This window comes from Salmo salar, chromosome 16, assembly GCF_965601325.2.
Source record: "Salmo salar chromosome 16, fSalSal1, whole genome shotgun sequence".
Lineage (NCBI taxonomy): Eukaryota > Metazoa > Chordata > Actinopteri > Salmoniformes > Salmonidae > Salmo > Salmo salar.
Window position 1 is genome coordinate 42,701,441 of NC_138306.1, and position 26,369 is coordinate 42,727,809.

General features: G+C 43.2%; 1 protein-coding gene across 2 annotated transcripts in view; it reads left to right on the plus strand.

Annotated features, from left to right (window-relative positions):
- Nucleotides 1–26,369, plus strand: part of LOC106573829 (ceramide synthase 1) — a 51,486-nt gene that overhangs the window by 4,711 nt on the left and 20,406 nt on the right. For both annotated transcript variants that reach the window (XM_014149198.3, XM_014149199.3), the window contains exon 2: nt 23,875–24,034. In XM_014149198.3, coding sequence (XP_014004673.1) covers nt 23,875–24,034 — 160 coding nt within the window. The remainder of the gene's footprint in view (nt 1–23,874; nt 24,035–26,369) is intronic.

The window sequence follows — 26,369 nt, forward strand, 5'->3', positions numbered from 1 at the left end:
GACCAATAACATTTAATTTGATTCGATTGTGCTCAATTGATTTTGCTCGATCTTTCAAGATCGATTGTGCTCGATCTTGAAAGATCGGCTATCCTCAATAAAACAATATTTCTAGATTATTTTGTTGTTTCTTTGTTATTACACTGTATCGTCTAGTAAATTTACATGTTAGTCATTTAGCAGATGCTCTTATCCAGAGCAACTAGGATTAAGTGCCTTACTCAAGGACAGATTTTTTACCTAGTCAGCTCGATTATTCGAACCAGCGACCTTTCGGTTACTAGCTCAATGCTCTTAACCGCTAGGCTACCTGCCAACCGGGTAAAGCAATATTCAACAATTCTAGGTTGTTTTGTCATTTCTTTTAGAGTAGTAGTAGCATCTCTTTTATTTTTCTCTTACACACATTCAGCCAGTCAATCAATTTATTACATTACCGTTTGCATATCTTGGCCTATCAATGAATGAGCACATTAATAATCCTCCCAGTTTTGGGCTCCATGACAGGAAGGGTACTCTCTCAAGGCTCTGCTGAGAGATACACAGACTCTGACTCTCCCGCTCTGTTGGGGTTGACTGGGAGGGCCCTAACATCTAGTCATTTGGCTGGGTCGGGGAGGAGTTGGGGTATGTAGTGCTAATACACTGTGTGTACCACAGGAGTTTGGTGGCAACTTAGTTAGGGAGAATGGGCTTGTGGTAAGGACTGGAGCGGAATAGGTGGAATGGTATCAAGGTGTTTGATGCCATTCCATTTGCGCCATTTGCTCCATGACATAGACTGCCCAGGTGACTCGAGGTGAAAACTCTGATCCCTTATTGATGTCAGCTGTTAAATCCACTTCAATCAGTGTAGATGAAGAGGAGGAGACGGGTTAAAGAATGATCTTTATGCCTTGAGACAACTAAGACATGGATTGTGTATGTGTGCCTTTCAGAGGGTGAATGTGCAAGACAAAATATTTATGTACCTTTGAACGGGGTATGGTAGTAGGTGCCAGGCGCACCAGTTTGAGTGTCAGGAACTGCAACGCTGCTGAGTTTTTCACGCTCAACAGTTTCCCTTGTGTGGTCTAGAATGGTCCACCACCCTAAGGACATCTAGCCAACTTGACACAACTGTGGGAAGTATTGGAGTCAACATTGGCCAGCATTCCTGTGGAATGTTTCGACATTTTGAGTCCATTCCCCGATAAATCGAGGCTGTTCTGTAGGGAAAAAGGGTGCAACTCAAGGTGTTCCTAATATTTGTATACTCAGTGTAGACGGATTGTCTGACAAGGTCACGAAAGTGATGCGCGCGTATCGATGTGGCCAGAAGCTGTGCGTTGTTGCCGTGTGTTGTTGCGTTATTGTAAATAAGAATTTGTTCATAATTGACTTGCCTGGATAAATAAAGGTATAGAAAAAATGTGATTTTGAACATGCAGATAGCTAGCAACAATGACAAGAATCTGCCATGTTGGGAATCGGAAGTGGCTCGTTTCAGCTAGTTTAATCATGTTCTTGATGCAATGTCTTGATTTTAGGTGTTTTGACTGATTTCATGACAATGCTAATATGGCAAAAAAATCGCTAGCTAGCTAACCAACAACTGTAAAGATGTATTTGAGAGATAACAAGTGCTTATTGTGCAAATTTATTTATGTTTTCAATAAACATTTGTAGACAAAATATAGTTACATATTGTCAACAATATAAGCCAAACGCATCTGTTTTGCCCCATAGTTGCACACGTACAGTTTTTGTTGGCACAGATGTGGTCAGAGAATACAGGGAATGGGCTGTTTTTCCTCTTAGTCACCATTACTATGGACGAGAAATGGTTTGAGGATTGAACGTTCAAATGATTCCCACTCATGAGTCACTAAACTATTACAAATTGATGCAATGCTATGGGGGTATTTCTCCAATTACGTGTTTTTGTGTGTATTGCATAAAATACACCAAACAATGATCGAGAAGTGGGTTCAGTGTCAGGTAAACCATGTTAAATGAAAATGAGTATCCAGTGATGCATTGAGGTTAACCTGCCGCCTTAGCTAGCTTTCATCTAAGAGGAATGGGTCACTGTGGACTTCAATATATCAGAACAACTACAGCCTCTTGTAGAATTAAGGTACACCATAAATAAAACACGAGGCATATGATTAAAGCTCCTGGGTGTTCCTGCTCCACTACTCCTTAAATATTTGAAGCTGTCAGCGAACAATGCCCACGACCTCTGTCTCTGTGGCAGCATGGGCTTATAAAGGAGCATCTGAGATGGAAGGGGAGAAGAGAGAGAGAGATGGTGTTACAGCGATAGGACCCACAGTGAACCTACTGACTGACTGACTGACTCTCATGCAGTTACAGTAGTCTCTCTCTACCCCTACAAACCCCCCGACCACGCAGGAAAAACTCTTGGCACTAGTGAGCTATAACTAGAACACATACTCCTATCCCTGAAAATGTGATATTGAGTCTGACATTGTGGCTCATGTCTTCACGTAAGATGGCCTCTGACTTTACTGTGAAAAACTCCTTTTAAGGACTTTCTATTTAGAGGACAGATACGCACATTGTTGAGCTCTGATGTGCAGAAGGCTCAGAGCTGCTTCAGGTTTTTTAGTTACTGATATTATTACACCGTCTTAACTCGGTCACTGCAGTGCACCGAGGGCAGAGGTGTTACCTAAGAAGACTTGGTCTTTGACAATATACTGTAGGGCCTAAAAGGCTCTCTCGGTCAGTGTTTGCCACGTGTAAAGCATGGGGATGCTGTTTATGGTTGACAGTACTACCAAGTGTAAGTGTATCTGAAATTTCATTGCCATACTACTTGCTTATACGACCAGGAATGGGCAATAGGTCAAGTGTGAATGAACCTGGGGCCTGTAGGGCCGTCAAATCATCTTCTAATTGAGAAGTATTTCTATTTTTTTAGTTTTATGTTTTCAGGGAAACTCATTTGAGACCAGGGTCTCATTTACAATGGTGCCATCAGGAAAACAATAAAACTAATTAAAAATGATACATAACATTTTTATAAACTACAAATTACAGAATCAACACTACAGTTTCAAACACTACAAAGACAATTCAAATCCAAACAGTTGAAATTCTCATTAAATTCATTCAACATTAAAGTCCTGAACTGCCCTAGAGGCAACAGAGAGTCAAGATGAGTTTTGTAAGCTATTCCAAAAAGGGGGGGCCCTAAAACTGAAGGCAGATTTACCTAGATCTGTATATACTTTTCTGGAACCTCAAGAGTTAACCATACCTGTGAACAGGTTGGGGATCTCATTATTATGTTTTATTATAGTGAACTGAGTTAGATCGGAAGCTTGTGTGGTAGAGCTTTGTAAACAAAAAGGGAGTAATTAAGTGATCTACGCGACTTTAATGAGGACCAGCCAACATTTTGATAGAGGATGCAGTGGTGCGTATTAAAACTGGGCGCTATGGTAGACAGCATCCACAGTTTTAAGAGTAGTGGCTGCTGCATTCCCATAAACAGTGTCACCAAAGTCAAGAACTGTCAGGAAAGTTGACTGTACTATCTGCTTCCTGTTGTTTAGGGAGAGGCATGTATTTCCATAAAAGACGCCTACTTTAAATCTCAGATTCTTAACTACAGTAGCGCATACATATGTTTTTTAAACGTCAAATTATTGTCAATCCAAAAGCCTAGATATTTATAGGCAGGAACCTGCTAGATGAAATAACCATCCAATGCATACATTTTTAATCCATCTGAAATATTTATACAAGAATTAAAAAACTGCATATATTTAGTTTTTCCCGCATGACGTTCCAATTTTTAATCAACAAGGACTTTCTGCAAGGCGACAAAATCAGATTGCAGCTCCAACATAGCCTGTTCAGCCGTAGGGGCAATAGTGTCCATAACAGTGTCATCTGCATACAAATACATGTTACAGGTTTTTGCAGATAGACCAATATTATTTACACTGAGTATACAAACAATAAGAACACCTGCTCTTTCCATGACAGACTGACAAGGTGAATCCGGGTGAAAGCTATGATCCCTTATTGATGTCACTTGTTAAATCCACTTCAATCAGTGAAGACAGGTTAAAGAATGATTTTTAAGCCTTGAGACAATTAAGACATTGATTGTGTATGTGTGCAATTCAGAGGGTGAATGGGCAAGACAAAATATGTAAGTGCCTTTGAACGGGGTATGGTGAGAGGTGTGTCAAGAATTGCAACATTGTTGGGTTTTTCATGCTCAACAGTTTTCCATATGTATCAAGAATGGTCTTCCACCCAAAGGACATCAAGCCAACTATGGAAGGCATTGGAGTCAACATGGGCCAGCATGGGGGGAGGGGGGTTAAATAGTGGACAGGTCCCAAAATCGATCCCTGCGAGACACCTTTAGTAATAAATATTGAGGTAACTTGACCTGACACAATCAGAAAGCACACATTGTGTCCCATCTGACAGATAGTTCCCAAACCACTTGTAGGCTAACGGTTGGCCTTGCTGTTTTTTGGTTACACAACAGAAAGGAACCAGCCTGTGCTCCTGTGTGTGGGACAGTGGAGGCTGCTGAGGGGAGAACGGTTCATAATAATGGAGTAAATGGAATGGTATCAAAAACATGGGTTTGATAACATTCCGTTCACTCCATTCCATCCATTACACTCCATTCCAGCCATTATTATGAGCCGCTCTACCCTTAGCAGCCTCCACTGGTGTGAGAATGTGTATCCTGAGTGTGTTTGTGCATCTGGTGAGTGTGACTACATGTATGTTTTCCATTTTACAGGCAAATGTTATGGTATGTGTGAAGTTTGAGTGAATATGTGTTTAAGTGTGTGCCCATCCATGCGAGTGCGTATCTGGGGTAGCGCATATGGGTGTTCATTTTATGTCATCCATCTGTGACTGCAAATGGTGTTAGTGTGTATTATGTACTAGTTTACAGATGTGTCAATGTATATTTATAGTGTATGTGTCACGGATCCTCCCGGTACTGTTGCTCATTCTGTGCACCAGTTCTGGAGGTCTACGTCACACGGCCTCTAGGCGTCACTGAACTGTTTCATTACACACACCTGGTTCCCATTTCCCTTGATTAGTAATTGTATAATTGTGCCCTCTGTTCACCATTGTCTTGTCAGTTATTGTTCCCTTGTCCGTTGGTCTTGTGATTACCTGTGCTTTGTTGTTTCGGCTTTTGTGCTGCATGTATTGTTATTACGGGTCTCGTCCCGTGTATTTGTTATTACGGGTCTCGCATCGTCTAGTGTATAGCGGGTCTCGTCCCGTGTATTTATTAGAGGTTTAACCTCGCTCTTTTGTTTGGGTTACATCCCTGTGTTTTTGTATACGTGTTTGTTTTTTGCTTCGTCCCCGTGCCTTTTCATGGCATGTTGTATTGTTGGGTGAAGTATTAAAACCTCCTATTGCGTATTCCTGCCTGCTCCTGTCCCCTATCCTTATACAACGTGACAGAATAACCGTTCTAAATGGAGACAGTGGGAATGGCCTGTCCGACGCCACCGCAACTTCAGCAGCTGCAACTGGCCCGTCCGACGCTGCAGCAACTTCAGCAGCTGCAACTGGCCCGTCCGACACCGCTGCAACTGGCCTGTCCGCCGCAACCTCGGCAGCTGCAACTGGGCCGTCCGACGCTGCAGCAACTTCAGAAGCTGCAACTGGCCCGTCCGACACCGCTGCAACTGGCCTGTCCGCCGCAACCTCGGCAGCTGCAACGGGCCCGTCCGCTGCCGCCGCACCTTCGACAGCTGCAACGGGTCTGCCATAGGCCGCTGCAACTTCGGCAACTGCAACTGGCCCATCCGACACCACCACAACTTCGGCAGCTGCAACTGGCCCATCCGACGACGACGCAACTTCGGCAGCTGCAACTGTCCCTGACCGACCTGCACCGCGTCCCTGTGGGGTGGGGGGGTTACTGTCACGGATCCCTCCGATACTGCTGCTCATTCCGTGAACCAATTCCGGAGGTCTACGTCACCGGCCTCTAGGCATCACTGAACTGTTTCATTACGCACACCTGGTTCCCATTTCCCCTGATTAGTAATTGTATAATTGTGCCCTCTGTTCACCATTGTCTTGGTCAGTTATTGTTCCCTTGTCCGTTGGTCTTGTGAGTACCTGTGTTTTGTTGTTTCGGCTTTCGTGCTGCGTGTATTGTGCACTTGTGATTACGGGCCTCGCCGCGGGTATTGTTGTGCACTTGTTATTATGGGTCTTGTCCCTTGTATTTATTAGAGGTTTTACCTCGCTCTATTGTTTGGGTTACATCCCTGTGGTTTTGTATACGTGTTTGTTTTGGGCTTCGTCCACGTGCCTTTCATGGCATGTTGTATTTTTGGGTGTAGTATTAAAACCCCCTATTACGTATTCCTGTCTCCAATCATTTATACAAGGTGACTGTGTGTGTGCGTGACTTTCACGTTCACTTCCTGCTGCTGTGCGGTGCTTCAGTTGCCGCTCAGGGGGAGGAGACTTGGGCTGCAACTGGGGACAAGGCTCAGCCATGCTGGCTCAGCACACCCAGCTCCTATTATCCGGGTCAATAGGGCCCTGATACATGGCAGGGCCCTACAGTCACAGCATCTCAGGGCCCAGCCAAATGCGCCAGACCAAAGTGAAATGCACTCAGCAGCAGTTTATAACCCCTATTATGAATTCCTCACTCCCTTCCCTCCAACTGCCACTCACAGCTAATACATGTAGGTGAAGCATTAACCTGGTTTGAGGGCTTATCAGCGTCAGGCTGTGTCAAAACCACTTGAGGAAGAAGGTGCCCTCAACCGCAGGTCTGGAATCAGATTACCCTACCCCATGATCCTAATCTTAAGGTGCAGCTACTTTTGAAGCTACATGTTGTGCCCTAGAAACTAATATGTAACACTGTAAAGACATTAGGTTTCTACATCGTTCCTCATCCCGATGATGACAAAGATGATTCTGGCCCAGTGGGAGTGAGATTTTTGGAGAATGTATCCTTGACTTGCAGATCCATATATGGTGTCAGGTTGGTGGAGATGAGGTTGGGGACTGTTGAGTCTGTGAAAGTAACTCAAAGTGGACTTAGGGTGATTATTTTGCATTTCTTCCATCCACAGTGAGATGGACAAGAACTGTGACTTCATTTGCTCTCTGGAGCAGGGTGCCGCTGAAAGGACTGATAACTGGGGTGGCTTTAACTGTTGAGGAGGGTCAACTGAAATTGATTATTCCCGAAGTCTGTGACGCCCACCGTTTGGTGCGATGCAGACCCAGTGGAGACCTGGTGAAACAGAAGACACCGTCTGTCCTGTTGAATTTTGATTCAACAATTTTGAGTCTTTACCCGACAAAGTTCAAGTTAGGATATGTCAGTTATCCCGTGAGAGCTTTTGTCCCGAACCCATTATGGTGTTTCAGGTGCCAAGCTTATGGTCATGTTGCAGCAGTGTGCAGGAGGGAGATTCCTAGATGAGAAGTATACAGGAGGGCATGAGACAAAGGAATGTGTAGTGGTGGGAAAAGTTGTGTGTGTTTACTGTAGGATTACCTATGGTGCTGGAGATCAGAAGTATCTGGTGAGAGGAAGGCAGGTTGAGGTTGCCAGGATCAGAGTAGTGCAGGTATGCTGAGTCAGTGAAGAGAGTAGTAGAGGAAGGTCCAGGGCGAGGGATCCTAAGAGGATCACTGTGAGTAGGCTGAGAGCAATAGAGAGTGATAGGAATAACGTGCTTCAGTAAGGTTGGTTTCTTAGCGTTCATAGCCATGGTTATCAACTATACCGCAGACATGGAACATAAATCACTGAAAACAGATGTTGTGGCGGCTGCAGAGAAGTACTTGGGTGTAACAGATTTTACTGCAGAAGTGTTACAAGGTATTGAACGATAGCGCCCTGTCCTCCCAGGCTGCCGACCTGGTTTAGGATCAGATAGGTGGTGAGGTGTAGGGTTAGTTGGTAAGGCAATTTTATTTCCTTTTCCCCCTTCCTTTTTATGTTACAAAGAATAGGGAGGCCGTGACCAGCCTCCCACTCTAGTACAGTAGGTGGTGGTGTATGCACCTTCAGTTGGTTGTGGTCCTGCAAAGCAAGTTTGAAGAAGAAGAATCTATCCCTTTTCTTTCTGTGCCACCAAATGTTTGGATATATTGGTATAGTTAGCTAGCTAGCCAAGATCGTTTGACCTGTTTGTGCTAGAAGCAAGCCGTTTTTGCTGTATAGTCATGCACCCATGATGCTATTGAATCTGCACTCTTGTTTTCTCCAGGGCACTCTCGGAAACAATGGTACAGCGAAGCCTTATCGTTACATAAATTATTATCTGGGAGATGTTTTTCCTAGTCGCACAGTGCTCCCAAAATATAACTCTGGTCGCACAGCAAAATGTTTTGTCACATATGCAACCAAATTGGTTGCACTTTAGATCCCTGTTAACAGGTAACTGTAGTAGTGAGCTGTATTAGTATAGCACAACTAATTTTGTCTTAATTCAAAGTCCCAACAGCCCTGAACTGAAGAGATGATCCTTACATGTCCTCATATAAAGCTTGATTAAGTGTTGATATATAACTGGCTTCAACCAAATAGTGCATGAAGAAGCAGCTCCGAAACCTCTTTAGACAACACTCAAATCATTACCAAAGCAGACAGGCAGTCCTTTATAATGATTCACTAACCAAATCCTATAAATCACATGTGTTTGCCTCCTGTCTTTCCCCTGGCAAGCTGGAATACACAGCCTTGACCACAACAGCGTTTTTCCCCTCTCTCTTTCCTTCTCATGGCAACCCCTTGGTACGTAGACAAAAACACATTGTGGCTGTTCAACTTGGCAGAGCTCTGTAACCCCAACAACAAAGCTACTCTATGACAATATGATTGAGAGGGCAAAGGAAATGTGAGCTCATTGTCTCCTCCGGACACTGTAGCTCTGCAAAGGCCAGAGTCTGAAAGAGTTGTGGTGGGAGTGAACCTTCATTAGTAGTATGCAAGAAACACATGGCTAAGCATTTTAATCACCACTTCATTAAGTCAGGTTTCCTATTTGACTCAGCCATGCCTCCTTGCCCATCCAACATTTCCTCATCTCCCACCCCTTCTAATGCAACTAGCCCCAATGTTCCCATTGCTTGGAAGGCAGCAACGGTTCGTCCTTTATTTAAAGGGGGAGATCAAGCTGATCCTAACTGTTATAGGCCTATTTCTATTTTGACCTGTTTATCAAAAGTGTTGGAAAAACTTGTCAATAATCAACTGACTGGCTTTATTGATGTCTATAGTATTCTCTCTGGTATGCAATCTGGATTCCGCTCAGGTTAGGGACGAGTCACTGCAACCTTAAAGGTCCTCAGTGATGTCACCATTGCCCTTGATTATAAGCAATGTTGTGCTGCTATTTCTTTTGACTTGGCCAAAACTTTTGATACGATAGACCATTCCATTCTAAGGGGTATTGGTGTCTCTGAGGGGTCTTTGGCCTGGTTTGCTAACTACCTCTCTCAAAGAGTGGAGTGTATAAAGTCAGAACATCTGCTGTCTCAGTCACTGCCTATCACCAAGGGAGCACTCCAAGGCTCAATCCTAGGCCCCACACTCTTCTCAATTTACATCAACAACATAGCTCAGGCAGTAGGAAGCTCTCTCATCCATGTATATGCAGATGATACAGTCTTATACTCAGCTGGCCCCTCCCCGGATTTTGTGTTAAACGCTCTACAACAAAGCTTTCTTAGTGTCCAACAAGCTTTCTCTGCCCTGAACACCTCCAAAACAAAGGTCATGTGGTTTGGTAAGAAGAATGCCCCTCTTCCGACAGGTGTGATTACTACCTCTGAGGGTTGAGAGCTCGAGGTAGTCACTTCATACAAGTACTTGGGAGTATAGCTAGACGGTGCACTGTCCTTCTCTCAGCACATATCAAAGCTGCAGGCTAAAGTTAAATCTAGACTTGGTTTCCTCTATCGTAATCGCTTCTCTTTCACCCCAGCTGCCAAACTAACCCTGATTCAGATGACCATCCTACCCATGCTAGATTATGGAGACGTAATTTATAGATTGGCAGGTAAGGGTGCTCACGAGCGGCTAGGTGTTCTTTACCATTCGGCCACAGATTTGTCACCAATGCTCCTTATATGACACATCACTGCACTCTATACTCCTCTGTAAACTGGTAATCTCTGTATACCTGTTGGAAAACCCTCTGAGGTCTCACTCCCCCCTTTCTGAGATATCTACTGCAGCCCTCATCCTCCACATACAACACCCGTTCTGCCAGTCACATTCTGTTAAAGGTCCCCAAAGCAAACACATCCCTGGGTCGCTCGTCTTTTCAGTTGGCTGCAGCTAGCGACTGGAACGAGCTGCAACAAACACTCAAACTGGACAGTTTTATCTCAATCATGGACATTCTTACTGACAGTTGTGGCTGCTTTGTGTGATGTACTGTTGTCTCTAGCTTCTTTCACTTTGTTCTGTTGTCTGTGCCCATTAATGTTTGTACCATGTTTTGTGCTGCTACCATGTTGTTGTCATGTTGTGTTGCTACTGTACCATGCTGTGTTGACATGTGTTGCTGCCATGCTATGTTGTTGTCTTAGTCTCTCTTGTCGTGATGTGTGTTTTGTCCTATATTTTTATTTAATTCATTTAAATGTTTAATCCCAGCCCCCGTCCCTGCCGGAGGCCTTTTGCCTCTTGGTAGGCCATCATTGTAAATAAGAATTTGTTCTTAACTGACTTGTCTGTTAAATAAAGGTTATATAAAATAAAATGAAGAATATATCAAGCCTGTTGACAAGGAGTTCCCCACTTTCCATGGTTTTCAAAGGTAGGACCGTAGTTGAATACTTTTCAGTGGTTTAATAACAGGATTTAGGCCTCCATGGAAGTCTCTCGTTAGGCAGTTGAAGGGCTGGTGTACATCAACACATTTAGAATCATAGGAAAATAGCAAATGTTTCTGTAATTGCCATCCAGTGTTGTTGTTTGTCTCCTCCATCTCTCGCTCCGCTGTCAGACCAGCCTCAACCAGAACCTGTCAGTTAGCATAGCAACAGGCTAGTTATCCCTACATGAGCTACACATCTGGCAGCTATTGGAGTGTCTGTTTTACAGCGACAGCCTAGGTATTACTCTGTTAGCCCAAACACAAGGGCAGCTGAGCAGACGCTACCAGGTTTGTTTGAGCTGAACCCACTGCCCTATAGTACGCTTCTTACTTATAAAGCTGAGGGTTCTATACGATTTGCCCAAAATAAATGCTATACTCAGGGAGACAACCAGGGAAACTTATTGCACTGCAACTTAAAAAAGATGCAGCTGAACGATGTTTTCCCAATATCAGAACTGTGCAGGGCAAAGTCACTTCTTGTCCCAAAGAAATAAATAATACATTTGCTGAGTACCATGAGACCCTATATAAGAAACCTAAAGATGTTTCCTCTCCGGAGGACTTTCTCACACATTTGAAGCTGCCAGAGCTATCGCGTGAAGATAAGGAAATAACAGCCGTCAGAAGCATACAAAATGTTAAGTGTCCGGGTCCCCCTGTGAGTTCTATAAAACTTTCAGTAAAGAACTAATACCGCTAATCAGAGGGGTTCTTCATGAGGTTATAGAGCGCAATAAATATCCAGATACTTGGTGTGAAGCAATCATCACCCTGTTAAAGAAGCCAGGTAAAGACCCACTAGACTGTGGTTCCCATAGACCAGTAAATTTACTAAATTGTGACTCTAAAATCCTGAATAAGATTTTAACATGAAGAATTGAGGATGTACTGTAGTATCAAAATGTATCAATCCAGATCAAACCGGGTTCATTAAAGGACGTCACACAACGTCGAATATAAGACGACTTTTGAATATTATCAATTACTCTAAGACTCAACTCAAACAAACAGTTATACTATCTCTTGATGCTGAAAAGGCATTTGACCACATTTGATTTTGGGGAGCGCTTTTTGAAATGGATAGAGCTGATATATTCTAGTCCCAAATCATCTGTTAGAAGTAATGGGAATATGCCGCATTCCTTTTCGCTACAACGAGGAAATCGTCAAGGAGATTGTCTCTCGCCACTGTTATTTTCCCTTAGTATAGAACCTCTGGCGGAAGCCATTCGAAGTGCGATAAACATTCATGGTCTGCAGGTGGGGTAAAATGAACACAAGATATCGATTCAATTCAATTCAAGGGGCTTTATTGGCATGGGAAACATATGTTAACATCTCTCTATATATATCTATGCAGACTATGTCATCCTGTACATAACAGATTCTGAGACAATGATTCCAAATATATTCAAGTTAATAGGTGAATATGGTGCTACATCCGGCTATAATATGAACGTTGGTAAAAGTATTACTATGATGACATTTGGTGATGCACCCTCAAGTATCAAAGACAACTAGGCATTTAAGTGGACTGATACAAGCATGCGTTACTCGGGTCTTAATATTACATCAGACTATGGGAAACTATATGCTTTGAACTACCCCCCTGTGATTAGTAAAATCACTGAAGATCTCGACCGTTGGATGCCCCTCCCTATATCTCTAGCAGGTCGGATTGCTTCAGTGAAAATTCATGTCTTACCAAGACTGCTCTATCTGTTTTCAATGTTTCCTATTAAAATCCCTGCTAAAACCTTTACTCACCTAAATGCAGCCTTAGGCACATTTTTATGGCAAAATAAAAAGGCTCGTATTAGTTATAAAAACTGCAGCTGTTCAAAGAATTGGGTGGGCTTGGCCTCCCTAACCTTTAATCATATTACTGGGCAATGCAACTTAATCACATAGCATCATGGATTCAACAACCGAAGGATTTGTCATGGCTTGAAATTGAGAGTCAATATTGTGATATGCCTTTACATTGTCTTCTCTTTATAGCAGGCCCTATTTCTATTGACAGGATTAAACAAACCACAATTATTACTCTTACATTGAAGACATAGAGGGAGGTTCAACACCAATATAAGCTGAGAAATTACATTTCTAGACACTCGCCTATATTTCACAACCCATCCTTTCTCCCTGCTACTATGTCACAAGGATTTAGGGAATGGGAAGAGAAGGGCTTTGTAGTCTATCAACTATTCAAAGGCAAAAACAATTTAGAATTTCAAGAAGGAATTCATTACATCCAGAAGGAATTCATTACATCCCAAACACATTTTTATAGGTACCTTCAAGTAAGGCAATTCATTGTTAAAAAAGGGATTGTTACAAAAAATGACTGAGTGAATTTTGCCTATTGGCGAGATGATTGAATCACTTTATCAAGGGGAAACATTAGAACTGGTTCAAATGTTTATCACAATATCTTTAACATGCAAACATTATCTTTAGATAATCTTAGGAAGTCATGGCAGGTTGAATGACAGGTGCAGATATCAGAGGAGAGCTGGGGGAACATATTGAAAACATATAGAAAGCCACTACATGTAACCAAACAAGGGACTTTCAGTTCAAGGTACTACATCATTTATTTATGAGCCCTGATGAACTTAATAAAACAAGGGACTTTCAGTTCAAGGTACTACATCGTTTATTTATGAGCCCTGATGAACTTAATAAAACAAGGGACTTTCAGTTCAAGGTACTACATCGTTTATTTATGAGCCCTGATGAACTTAATAAAACAAGGGACTTTCAGTTCAAGGTACTACATCGTTTATTTATGAGCCCTGATGAACTTAATAAAACAAGGGACTTTCAGTTCAAGGTACTACATCATTTATTTATGAGCCCTGATGAACTTAATAAAACAAGGGACTTTCAGTTCAAGGTACTACATCATTTATTTATGAGCCCTGATGAACTTAATAAAACAAGGGACTTTCAGTTCAAGGTACTACATCGTTTATTTATGAGCCCTGATGAACTTAATAAAACAAGGGACTTTCAGTTCAAGGTACTACATCGTTTATTTATGAGCCCTGATGAACTTAATAAAACAAGGGACTTTCAGTTCAAGGTACTACATCGTTTATTTATGAGCCCTGATGAACTTAATAAATTGAAAAAAGGAATATCCGCTACGTGTTGGAGGCAGTGTGGACAAATAGGTACTTTATCACAGATATTTTGGCAATGTTGCAAATCCATTTTTTTGGTCTGAAATTCTCCATTTTATTCAGGACATCACAGGTATTATTATGCAACCAGACCCATGTCATCTCCTTTTAGGTATTATTCCTGTGGATACTCTCCAATCCTCTCCACTTAAATTGATAGTCTCCAGCTGGAGACTTACATTTCCCTCACTAACTTTAAATATCAGCTATCTGAGCAGCTAACCGATCGCTGCAACTGTACATAGCCCATCCAATCTACCTACCTCATCCCCATATTGCTTTTATTTACTTTTCTGCTCTTTTGCACACCAGTATTTCTACTTGCACATCATCATCTGGTCATCTATCACTCCAGTGTTAATCTGCTAAATTGTAATTACTTCGCTACTTTGGCCTATTTATTGCCTTACCTCCTCACGCCATTTGCACACACTGTATATAGACTTTCTTTTTTTTCTATTGTGTTATTGACTGTACGCTTGTTTATTCCATGTGTAACTCTGTCTTGTTGTTTGTGTTGCACTGCTTTGCTTTATCTTGGCCAGGTCGCAGTTGTAAATGAGAACTTGTTCTCAACTAGCTTACCTGGTTAAATAAAGGTTAAATAAAAAAATACAAAATAAAAATAGATTATCTTTTGGCAGCAGCAAGGAAATGTGTAACAAAATGCTGGAAAAATTAACATGCACCCTCAAAAGATATGTGGTTGGGTCTATGCGGGGAACTTGCTGACATGGAGAGAATTACATCAATCTTGCAACATAGACAGCATAGGTATGAAGGTGTCTGGTCAGAGTTCCTGACATATCGTACGGGTCCTTATTCTGTCATTTATGGGCTTTTTGTTTGTTTCTGTTGTTTTCGTGTGGCTTAATCCAAATTGTATACTTATTCAGACTCTTAAAATATTTGCTCTATACAGCCAAAATGTACCCTTAACATGTGAATGTAATTTCGCTCTTTAGTAAAGACAGCAAAGATAAGTTGTGTATGGTACATGTTCTTTACGTGCTCTTGAATAAAACATTTATGTAAAAAATAAATAAAAAATAGGACTTTCATGGCACTAGACATCCAAAGTTCTTTACATTGTAAGGGGAAACTCACTACCCTAACCCCACTTACGTACTCTTACAATAAGTACCATGGAATCTTTAGTGACCACAGAGTTGGGACACATGTTTAAAGTCCCATCTTGTTCAATTTTATTAAGGAACATTCCATTGTTAGTTACTACTTCAACATTATTCAAATTAAATTAATGTTTTAAAAGTGTATGGTATAAATTACAGTGATGTATTTTTGAAGTTACTGTCTTCTTGTTCATTTCAGCAGCATGCTGTGCATTCTGAAAGTATTCAGACCCCTTGACTTTTTCCACATTTTGTTACATTACAGCCTTATTCTAAAATTAATTACAATGTTTTTTTTCCATCATCAATAAGCACACAATACCCCATAATCACGAAACAAAAAACTTGTATTTTTTATTTTTGCAAATGTATAAAAACCCCCCGGAAATATCACATTTAAATAAGTATTCAGACCCTTTACTCAGTACATTATTGAAGCACCTTTGACATCGATTACAGGGTCGAGTCTTCTTGGGTATGATGCTACATGCTTGGTACACCTGTATTTGGGGAGTTTCTCCCATTCTTCGATGCAGATCCTCTCAAGCTCTGTCAGGTTGGATGGGGAGCGTTGCTGCACAGCTATTTTCAGGTATCTTCAGAGATGTTTGATCGGGTTCAAGTCCCGGCTCTGGCTGGGCCACTCAAGGACATTCAGAGACTTGTCCCGAAGCCACTCCTGCATTGTCTTGGCTGTGTGCTTAGGGTCGTTGTCCTGTTGGAAGGTGAACCTTCAGGCCAAAGAGTTCAATCTTGGTTTCATCAGACCAGAGAATCTTGTTTCTCATGGTCTGAGAGTTCTTTAGGCGCCTTTTGGCAAACTCCAAGCGGGCTGTCATGTGTCTTTTACTGAGGAGTGGCTTCCGTCTGGCCACTCGACCATAAAGGCCTGATTGGTGGAGTGCTGCAGAGATGTTTGTCCTTCTGGAAGGTTGTCCCATCTCCATAGAGGAATTCTGGAGCTCTCATAGTGATCATCAGGTTCTTGGTCACCTTTCTGACCAAGGCCCTTCTCCCCCGATTACTCAGTTTGCCGGGCGGCCAGCTCTAGGAAGAGTCTTGGTGGTTCCAAACTTCTTCCATTTATTATTTTTTTTTTTTAATGTATGAACGATGGAGGCCACTGTGTTCTTGGGGACCTTCAATGATGCAGAAATGTTTTGGTACCCTTCGCCAGATCTGTGCCTCAACACAATCCTGTCTTGGAGCTCTACAGATAATTCCTACGACCTCATGGCTTGGTTTTTGCTCTGACATACACTGTCAACTGTGGGACCTTTTATAGACAGGTGTGTGCCTTTCCAAATCATGTCCAATCAATTGAATTCACCACATGTGGATTCCAATCAAGTTATAGAAACGTCTCAATGGTGATCAATGGAAACAAGATGTACCTGAGCTCAATTTTGAGTGTCATAGCAAAGGGACTGAATACTTATGTAAATAAGGTATTTCTGTTTAAAAAGAAATATCAAATTTGCAAAAATTATGGGGTGTTGTGTGTAGATTGATGAGGAAAAAAATTTATGTTATCCATTTTAGAATAAGGATGTAACGTAACAAAATGTGAAAAAAATTCAAGGAGTCTGAACACTTTCCGAATGCACTGTATTTCTCTTTGGCTTTTGTTTGTCTGTCATATCGCTTCGTGCCGACAACTTGAAAGGGAACACCACTGAATGGGAGACTTGTACTCTCCCAACTGAGTTTTTTTCTTGTCAAAAGATGTGCATCTGTTGAATGTCAAGAATATGATATATTAGTATTAGAATGAAAGGCTTATAAGGAAACTACACGTTAATCTAGCAAATATAATTACTCCTCTAACAGGAGGCTGCTGAGGGGAGGACGGCTATACTAATGGTTGGAATGGAGTGAATGAAATGGTATCAAACACATGGAAACCGTGTGTTTGATGTGTTCGATACCATTCCATTAATTCCGTTCCAGCCATTAGTATGAGCCCATTCTCCCCAATTAAGGTGCCACTGACCGCCTGTGACTCCTCTGTGCTTGGAATGGAATCCCTTATGCTAGCTAGCTAGCTCATTTTAGATGAATGTAGCAAAAGTTAGCTACTAGTTATGTAAAAAAGAAAACAACCAACTTACTCTTTTACCCAAAACTTTTGTCCATTCTCAATGTAATGAATTTGAGTGACGTTGCCAATTCTTGTTCCCAAATGTACTTAGCTATTTGGTCTTCAAAGTTGAACTCGAGATATGCCATTTTGAGAATGTGGCTCTTCCAGCGAACAAAGAACACTCCCTCATCTGATTGGTTCGGGTACGCGGGCCTTCTGAGCCAGTATACACATCATCACACTCCCTCATCTGATTGGTCGAGTAGGCAGGCCTTTTGACTTTGTGGCTGTGGTAACTAGTGACTACCATGGACATGGGGAGATTTGCATGAGAAGACACGTTTCTGCTAAACATGAAAAGGTGGTATCTGCATCCCAATATGGTGACCGGAGTATGGGCGAGCGGGTGTGTCAAAAGGGCGTGTGGAAAGGAGTGGGTGTGTTGAAAGCAATATAGTCGACGTTTGTGTAGGAGTGGTGTGTCAAAAGGAAAGTAGTGGGTGTGTTGAAAGGAAAGTAGTGGGCGTGTGTGTAGGAGTGGTGTGTCAAAAGGAAAGTAGTGGGCGTGTGTGTAGGAGTGGTGTGTCAAAAGGAAAGTAGTGGGCGTGTGTGTAGGAGTGGTGTGTCAAAAGGAAAGTAGTGGGCGTGTGTGTAGGAGTGGTGTGTCAAAAGGAAAGTAGTGGGCGTGTGTGTAGGCGTGGTGTGTCAAAAGGAAAGTAGTGGGCGTGTGTGTAGGAGTGGTGTGTCAAAAGGAAAGTAGTGGGCGTGTGTGTAGGAGTGGTGTGTCAAAAGCACTCTGCTATAGGTTAGACAGTTTTGATTGAGCTGTGTTTTTTTCTTCTGTTTCTTAACACACAACTACCATACATTGAGCTACCATACCCCGAGAGTCTGTACTTCTGTTGAATCCAGAGGATGAGTGTGAGTTGTATTTCACTGTTAGTTTAACACAAATAATTATACATTTTCAGTTATAAAACTGACGATTGTTTAATTTTTATAAAAAATTGGCCAACTCATGATGGGTGTACTGTTGCTTCATGCCTTATATGTGTGTGCTTACTGTGACTGTCACCCTGATATTGGCAACGGTGTACTGGTCGCCGGCTTATCGACTCGTGCAGCCCAACCAGCTGATTCGCTTTCCATACACCCACTCCTTTCGACACACCTGCTTGCCCATACTCCGGTCGCCATTTTGGGCTGCAGCTACCCATACCAGAGAGAGAACGATGAGCCAGATGTTTTACCGGATGTATAAATCTGAAGCATCCGATTGGCATTTCCACTCACCACCAAATATGGTGATGAGAGGAAGCCCAGTGGCCGGCAGTGGCAGAAGATGGGGCGAGATGGATTTTGGCCGACATTCTGCTAATTTTGATCTCCATACAGTTTTCTGTTCCCAAAACTAAAATCTGGACTAAGTTTTGTAGACTTTACCCTTTGCCAAAGTTTACGTTTTTTGTTGTTGTTTAGAAGGAGCGCAAAGGCAAATGTATTTATTGTACACGCGCACTTCACAGAGTAGGCTTTCCCTAATGCAACCTACAGGCTAGAATGCTCCAATAAGATCATGCTAACTCGTGCTTGGCTATGTCCACCTCCTTGCTTGTGCTGCCCACTATGAATAATTTGCTTCCATTGGAAACAACATGCTGTGGTCTATCTTGAGTTAGTTATACAAATATTTTCCCATACTTGCCAGACGTTTGAAATCACGTGTTTTTGTAGTAATGCACCTACCATGTGTTTCGCGTCAGCTAAGCAGTCCCATTACTTATCAATGTGCAACACTACAACACTAATGCATGTTTTAATTTATTTTATTTCACCTTTATTTAACCAGGTAGGCTAGTTGACAACAAGTTCTCATTTGCAGCTGCGACCTGGCCAAGATAAAGCAAAGTAGTTCGACACATACAACAACACAGTTACACATGGAATAAACAAACATACAGTCAATAATACAGTAGGAAAATCTATATACAACATGTGCAAATGAGGTAGGATAAGAGAGTTAAGGCAATAAATAGGCCATGTTGACAAAGTAATTACAATATAGCAATTCAACACTGGAATGGTAGGATGTGCAGAGGATGAATGTGCAAGTTGAGATACTGGGGTGCAAAGGAGCAAGATAAATAAATAAATACAGTATGGGGACGAGGTAGATTGGATGGGCTATTTACAGATGAGCTATGAACAGGTGTAGTGATCTGTGAGCTGCTCTGACTGCGGTGCTTAAAGCTAGTGAGGGAGGTAAGAGTCTCCAGCTTCAGAGATTTTTGCAGTTCGTTCCAGTAATTGGCAGCAGAGAACTGGAAGAAGAGGCGGCCAAAGGAAGAATTGGCTTTGGGGGTGACCAGTGAGATATACCTGCTGGAGCGCGTGCTACGGGTGGGTGCTGCTATGGTGACCAGTGAGCTGAGATAAGGCGGGGCTTTACCTAGCAGAGACTTGTAGATAACCTGAAGCCAGTGGGTTTGGCGACGAGTATGAAGCGAGGGCCAGCCAACGAGAGCATACAGGTCGCAGTGGTGGGTAGTATATGGGGCTTTGGTGACAAAATGGATGGCACTGTGATAGACTGCATCTAATTTGTTGAGTAGAGTATTGGAGACTATTTTGTAAATGACATTGCCGAAATCGAGGATCTTTAGGATGGTCAGTTTTACGAGGGTATGTTTGGCAGCATGAGTGAAGGATGCTTTGTTGTGAAATAGGAAGCCGATTCTAGATTTAATTTTGGTTTGGAGATGTTTAATGTGAGTCTGGAAGGAGAGTTTACAGTCTAACCAGACACCTAGGTATTTGTAGTTGTCCACATATTCTAAATCAGAACCGTCCAGAGTAGTGATGCTGGACAGGCGGGCAGGTTCGGGCAGCGATCGATTGAAGAGCATGCATTTAGTTTTACTTGCATTTAAGAGCAGTTGGAGGCCACGGAAGGAGAGTTGTATGGCATTTAAGCTCATCTGGAGGTTAGTTAACACAGTGTCCAACGAAGGGCCAGAGGTATACAGAATGGTGTCGTCTGCGTAGAGGTGGATCAAATAATCACCAGCAGCGAGAGCGACATCATTGATGTATACAGAGAAGAGAGTCGGCCCGAGAATTGAACCCTGTGGCACCCCCATAGAGACTGCCAGAGGTCCGGACAACAGGCCCTCCGATTTGACATACTGAACTCGATCGGAGAAGTAGTTGGTGAACCAAGCGAGGCAATCATTTGAGAAACCAAGGCTGTTAAGTCTGCCAATAAGAATCTTGTGATTACCAGAGTGGAAAGCCTTAGCCAGGTCGATGAATACGGCTGCACAGTAATGTCTCTTATCGATGGCGGTTATGATATCGTTTAGGACCTTGAGCTTGGCTGAGGTGCACCCATGACCAGCTCTGAAACCAGATTGCATAGCGGAGAAGGTACGGTGAGATTCGAAATGGTCGGTAATCTGTTTGTTAACTTGGCTTTCAAAGACCTTAGAAAGGCAGGGTAGAATAGATATAGGTCTGTAGCAGTTTGGGTCTAGAGTTTCTCCCCCTTTGAAGAGGGGGATGACCGTGGCAGCTTTCCAATCTATGGGAATCTCAGACGATACGAAAGAGAGGTTGAACAGGCTAGTAATAGGGGTTGCAACAATTTCGGCAGATAATTTTAGAAAGTGAGGGTCCAGATTGTCTAGCCCAGCTGATTTGTAGGGGTCCAGATTTTGCAGCTCTTTCAGAACATCAGCTATCTGGATTTGGGTGAAGGAGAAGTGGGGGAGGTTTGGGCGAGTTGCTGTGAGGAGCGCAGGGCTGTTGACTGGGGTAGTGGTAGCCAGGTGGAAAGCATGGCCAGCCATAGAAAAATGCTTATTGAAATTCTCAATTATTGTGGATTTATCGGTAGTGACAGTGTTTCCTATCCTCAGTGCAGTGGGCAGCTGGGACGAGGTGCTCTTATTCTCCATGGACTTTACAGTGTCCAATAACTTTTTTGAGTTTGTACTATAGGATGCAAATTCCTGTTTGAAAAAGCTAGCCTTAGCTTTCCTAACTGCCTGTGTATATTGGTTCCTAACTTCCCTGAAAAGTTGCATATCACGGGGGCTATTCGATGCTAATGCAGAATGCCACAGGATATCTTTGTGCTGGTCACGGGCAGACAGGTCTGGAGTGAACCAAGGGCTATATCTATTCCTGGTTCTACATTTTTTGAATGGAGCATGCTTATTTAAGATGGTGAGGAAGGCACTTTTCAAGAATAACCAGGCATCCTCTACTGACGGGATGAGGTCAATGTCATTCCAGGATACCCCGGCCAGGTCTATTAGAAAGGCCTGTTCGCTGAAGTGTTTTAGGGAGCGTTTGACAGTGATGAGGGGTGGTCGTTTGACCGCAGACCCATTACGGATGCAGGCCTTGAGGCAGTGATCGCTGAGATCTTGATTGAAAACAGCAGAGGTGTATTTGGAGGGCGAGTTAGTTAGGATGATATCTATAAGGGTGCCCGTGTTAACGGATTTGGGGTTGTACTTGGTAGGTTTATAGATAATTTGTGTGAGATTGAGGGCATCAAGCTTAGATTGTAGGATGGCCGGGGAGTTAAGCATGTCCCAGTTTAGGTCACCTAGCAGCACGAGCTCAGAAGATAGATGGGGGGCAATCAATTCACATATGGTGTTCAGGCCACAGCTGGGGGCAGAGGGTGGTCTATAGCAAGCGGCAACTGTGAGAGACTTGTTTCTGGAAAGGTGAATTTTTAGAAGTAGAAGCTCGAATTATTTTGGTACAGACCTGGATAGTAAGATAGAACTCTGCAGGATATCTCTGCAGTAGATTGCAACACTTTGGCAGTTTTATCTTGGCGGAAAATGTTATAGTTAGGGATGGAAATTTCAGAGTTTTTGGTGGCTTTCCTAAGCCAGGATTCAGACACGGCTAAGACATCCAGGTTGGCAGAATGTGCTAAAGCAGTGAATAAAGCAAACTTAGGGAGTAGGCTTTTAATGTTAACATGAATGAAACCAAGGCTTTTACGATTACAGAAGTCAACAAATGAGAGCACCTGGGGAGTAGGAGTGGAGCTAGGCACTGCAGGTCCTGGATTAACCTCTATATCACCAGAGGAACAGAGGAGAAGTAGGATAAGGGTACGGCTAAAGGCTATAAGAACTGGCCGTCTTGCACGTTCGGAACAGAGAGTAAAGGGAGCAGGTTTCTGGGCACGATTGCATAGATTCAAGGCATAATGTACAGCCAAAGGTATGGTAGGAAGAGAGTACATTGGAGGTAAACCTAGGCATTGAGTAATGATGAGAGAGATATAGTCTCTAGAGACGTTTAAACCAGGTGATGTCATCGCATATGTGGGAGGTGGAACAACATGGTTGGTTAAGGCATATTGAGCAGGGCTAGAGACTACAGTGAAATAAGACAGTAATCACTAACCAAGGCAGTAATGGACAAGGCATATTGATATTAGGGAGAGGCATGCGTAGCCAAGTGATCGTATGGGTCCAGTGGGTGGTTGGGCTGGCTGGGGACATGGCGATTCAGACAGTTAGCAGGCCGGGGATAGCAAGCTAGCAGTTAGCAGGCCAGGGCTAGCAAGCTAGCATAAGGGCCTTAGATGGATGTCGCGATGGGGGAAAGTCTGTTTTTGCCTCCTCGTGCGGTGACGTTGATAGACCAGTCGTGGAATTAATAGGGTTCCAAGTAGCAGACGGGTCCAAGTCCAATTGGCAAAATGGGTATAGTGGTTCAAGAAACTGGCCGATGGACCAGCTAACAGTCCAATATGCTCTAGATAGCTTGCAGGCCGCGGTTAGCAGAATGGGCCTTCAGTGGACGTCGCGCCTGAGGGGCCTGTTGGGATCCTCGGGCAGATTATGTCGGTATTCCAGTCGTGAAGGATCGGCGGGGTTCCGTGCCCCGTACCGGCAGTAGATGGGGTCCGGATATTGTAGCCGAGGAGTGGCATTCAGGAGTAGCCCAGGAGCCCTAGCCGGGAGATGGGTCTAGCATGGGCTAGCTCCAGGCTAGTTGGTGCTAGCTCCAGGCTAGTTGGTGCTAGCTCCGGAACGGAAACATTAGCCAGGAGTAGTCAACCCAGGTTGCGGTTAGCTAGCTGTGATGATACAGATGAAAAGGTTCAGAGTTTGCGGTAGGAATCCGGGGATATGGAGAGAAAAATAGGTCCGGTATGCTCTGGTTTGAAACGCGTTGTACGAACTGGCGAGAGCTTTCCGAGCTAAAGGTTAGCTGATGACCGCTAGCAGTGGTTAGCTGACTGATAGCTGATAGCTGGTAGCTAGATAGCTAGCTAGCTTCAGTTGAGGTATTCCAATTTGGAGGTAAATAGAAATACTTTAGAAAAAAAACAGATCCACACCACATTGGGTGAGGCGGGTTGCAGGAGAGTATTTTGAAGTTGAGGTTAAGGAACGAGACAAGAAAAATACAAAGACGTCTGACTGCTACGCCATCTTGGATCATTGCATTCTTAACATTTCATTGAGTTTCGAAACAATCTGAAAGCAGAGTTTCCCCAGCTGAGTTTTGAACAATAACCAGGTATCCTGTGATTTGTGTTGCAGCCGTTTGCACAATGGTGTAGTCTCCAGCCCAAAGATTCTGCCAAGATGCCAGAGAGCTCGTGGAAGCTGGTCTTCTACACCATGTCCTGGTCATACAGCACCTACCTGCTTTTCTTCACCAACTACACCTTCTTCCACGACCCGCCCTCCGTATTCTATGGTAAGCCATACACATTTTTTAAAAGCTGCACAATTATTGTCAAGCGATACGTAGACCTAAAATAGTCAGCAGTGGAACTCAGTCGGGCATTCAACTGCTGTTGAGAGTTGTAATTGAATAATGCACAAGGTGCAATTTTCAAAATGTGGTAGTAAATGGGCAGTTTTTCTCTTGGTATGTCATTCAACGACAGACCTTAGAGTGCTACACTACATGACCAAAAGTATGTGGACACCTCCTCATCAAACATCTCATTCCAAAATCATGGGCATTAATAGATTTTATCCCCCTTTGCTGCTATAACAGCCTCCACTCTTCTGCGAAGACTTTCCACTAGATGTTGGAACATTGCTGCGGATACTTTCTTCCATTCAGCCACAAGAGTGTTAGTGAGGTCGGGCACTGATGTTGGGTGATTAGGCCTGGCTCGCAGTTGGTGTTCCAATTCATCCCAAAGGTGTTTGATGGGGTTAAGGTCATGGCTCTGTGCAGGCCAGTCAAGTTCTTCCACACCGATCTCGACAAACCATTTCTGTATGGACCTCGCTTTGTGCACAGGGGTATTGTCATGCTGAAACAGGAAAGGGCCTTCCCCAAACTGTTGCCACAAAGTTGGAGGCACAGAATCGTCTAGAATGTCATTGTATGCTGTAGCGTTAAGATTTCCCTTCACTGGAACTCAAACCATGAAAAACCATGAAACCAAACCATGAAAAACAGCCCCAGACCATTATTCATCCTCCACCAAACTTTACAGTTGGCACTATGCATTGGGACAGGTAGCGTACTCCTGGCATCCGCCAAACCCAGATTTTTCCGTCGGATTACCAGATGGTGAAGCATGATTCATCACTCCAGAGAACGTGCTTCCACTGCTCCAGAGTCCAATGGAGGCAAGCTTTACACCACTCCAGCCAAAGCTTGGCATTGCGCATGGTGATCTTAGGCTTGTGTGCGGCTATGTCACCATGGAAACCCATACATATTTAGCAGATGTTATTGCTGGTGTAGCGAAATGCTTGTGTTCCTAGCTCCAACAGTGCAGTAGTATCTAACAATTCACAACAATACACACATCTAATATTAAAGAATGAAATTAAGAAATGTATAAATATTAGGACCAGCAAATTCTTACTTACAATGACGGCCTAGGAACAGTGGGTTAACTGCCTTGCATAGACTTCAGGAAGTGTACAACACCTACCTCTGCAATATCTATCAGAGGTCAGAATATAGAGATCGTAGAGGAATACAAATACCTGGGTGTCCTCTTGGACAATAAGCTTCAGTGGAGTAAATGTACAGACCTGATCTACAAAAAGAGCCAACAGAGACTGTACTTTCTCAAAAAGCTGGGATATTTTAATGTAGACTGTACTATACTGACTCTGTTTTACAAATCTTTCACTGAGAGTATTTTAACTTGTTGTATTGTTTGTTGGGTTGGCAATGCCACTGTCAGCTAGAGAAATATGCTGAGAAGGATTATCACCACAGCAAGCAAGGTACTTGGAGTCAAACAGACAGGCCTGAATGAGATCTTTAAGGTCAGGGACCTCCGCAAGGCTCACAAAATCATTTTAGTCCTGTACCCGGACTTTGAACTACTCCCCTCTGGGCGCAGCAGGAAAAACAGAACTAGACAATCATTTGTGCCAGGTGTGATATCCCTCCTAAATTGCTCGGGCTAATGTTCCTATCGACTCAGTAAGGCCAGCAGGCTAGTCTTTTTTATATATATTTTTTTATTGGTATGTAACTGTTATGAAAGTTGTATTGTCAATTTTGTTTTGTATTTAAACGCCACTTTAAACGTGTACATTACACTGCAACAAAATTTCCCCATGGGGACAATAAAGTCTCTGGAAGCAACGTCAGCACAATAACTGTTTGTCGGGAGCTTAATGAAATGGGTTTCCATCGCCAAGCAGCCGTACACAAGCCTAAGATCACCATGCGCAATGCCAAGCGTCGACTGGAGTGGTGTAAAGCTCACCGCCATTGGACTCTGGAGCAGTGGAAATACGTTCTCTGGAGTGATGAATCACACTTCATCTGGCAGTCCGACGGACGAATCTGGGTTTGGCCAGGTGAAAGCTACCTGCCCCAATCCATAGTGCCAACTGTAAAGTTTGGAGGAGGAGGAATAAAGGTCTGGGGCTGTTTTGCATTGGTTTGGGCTAGGCCCCTTGGTTCCAGTGAAGGGAAATCTTAACGCTACAGCCTGTGTGTCCAAACCTTTGACTGGTACTGTATGTGCGTGCGTACGTGTGTGTCAGCGAGCATGTTGTGTCTATGCCAGTGTGCATATGTGTTTGCATGTGTGTATGTTCCA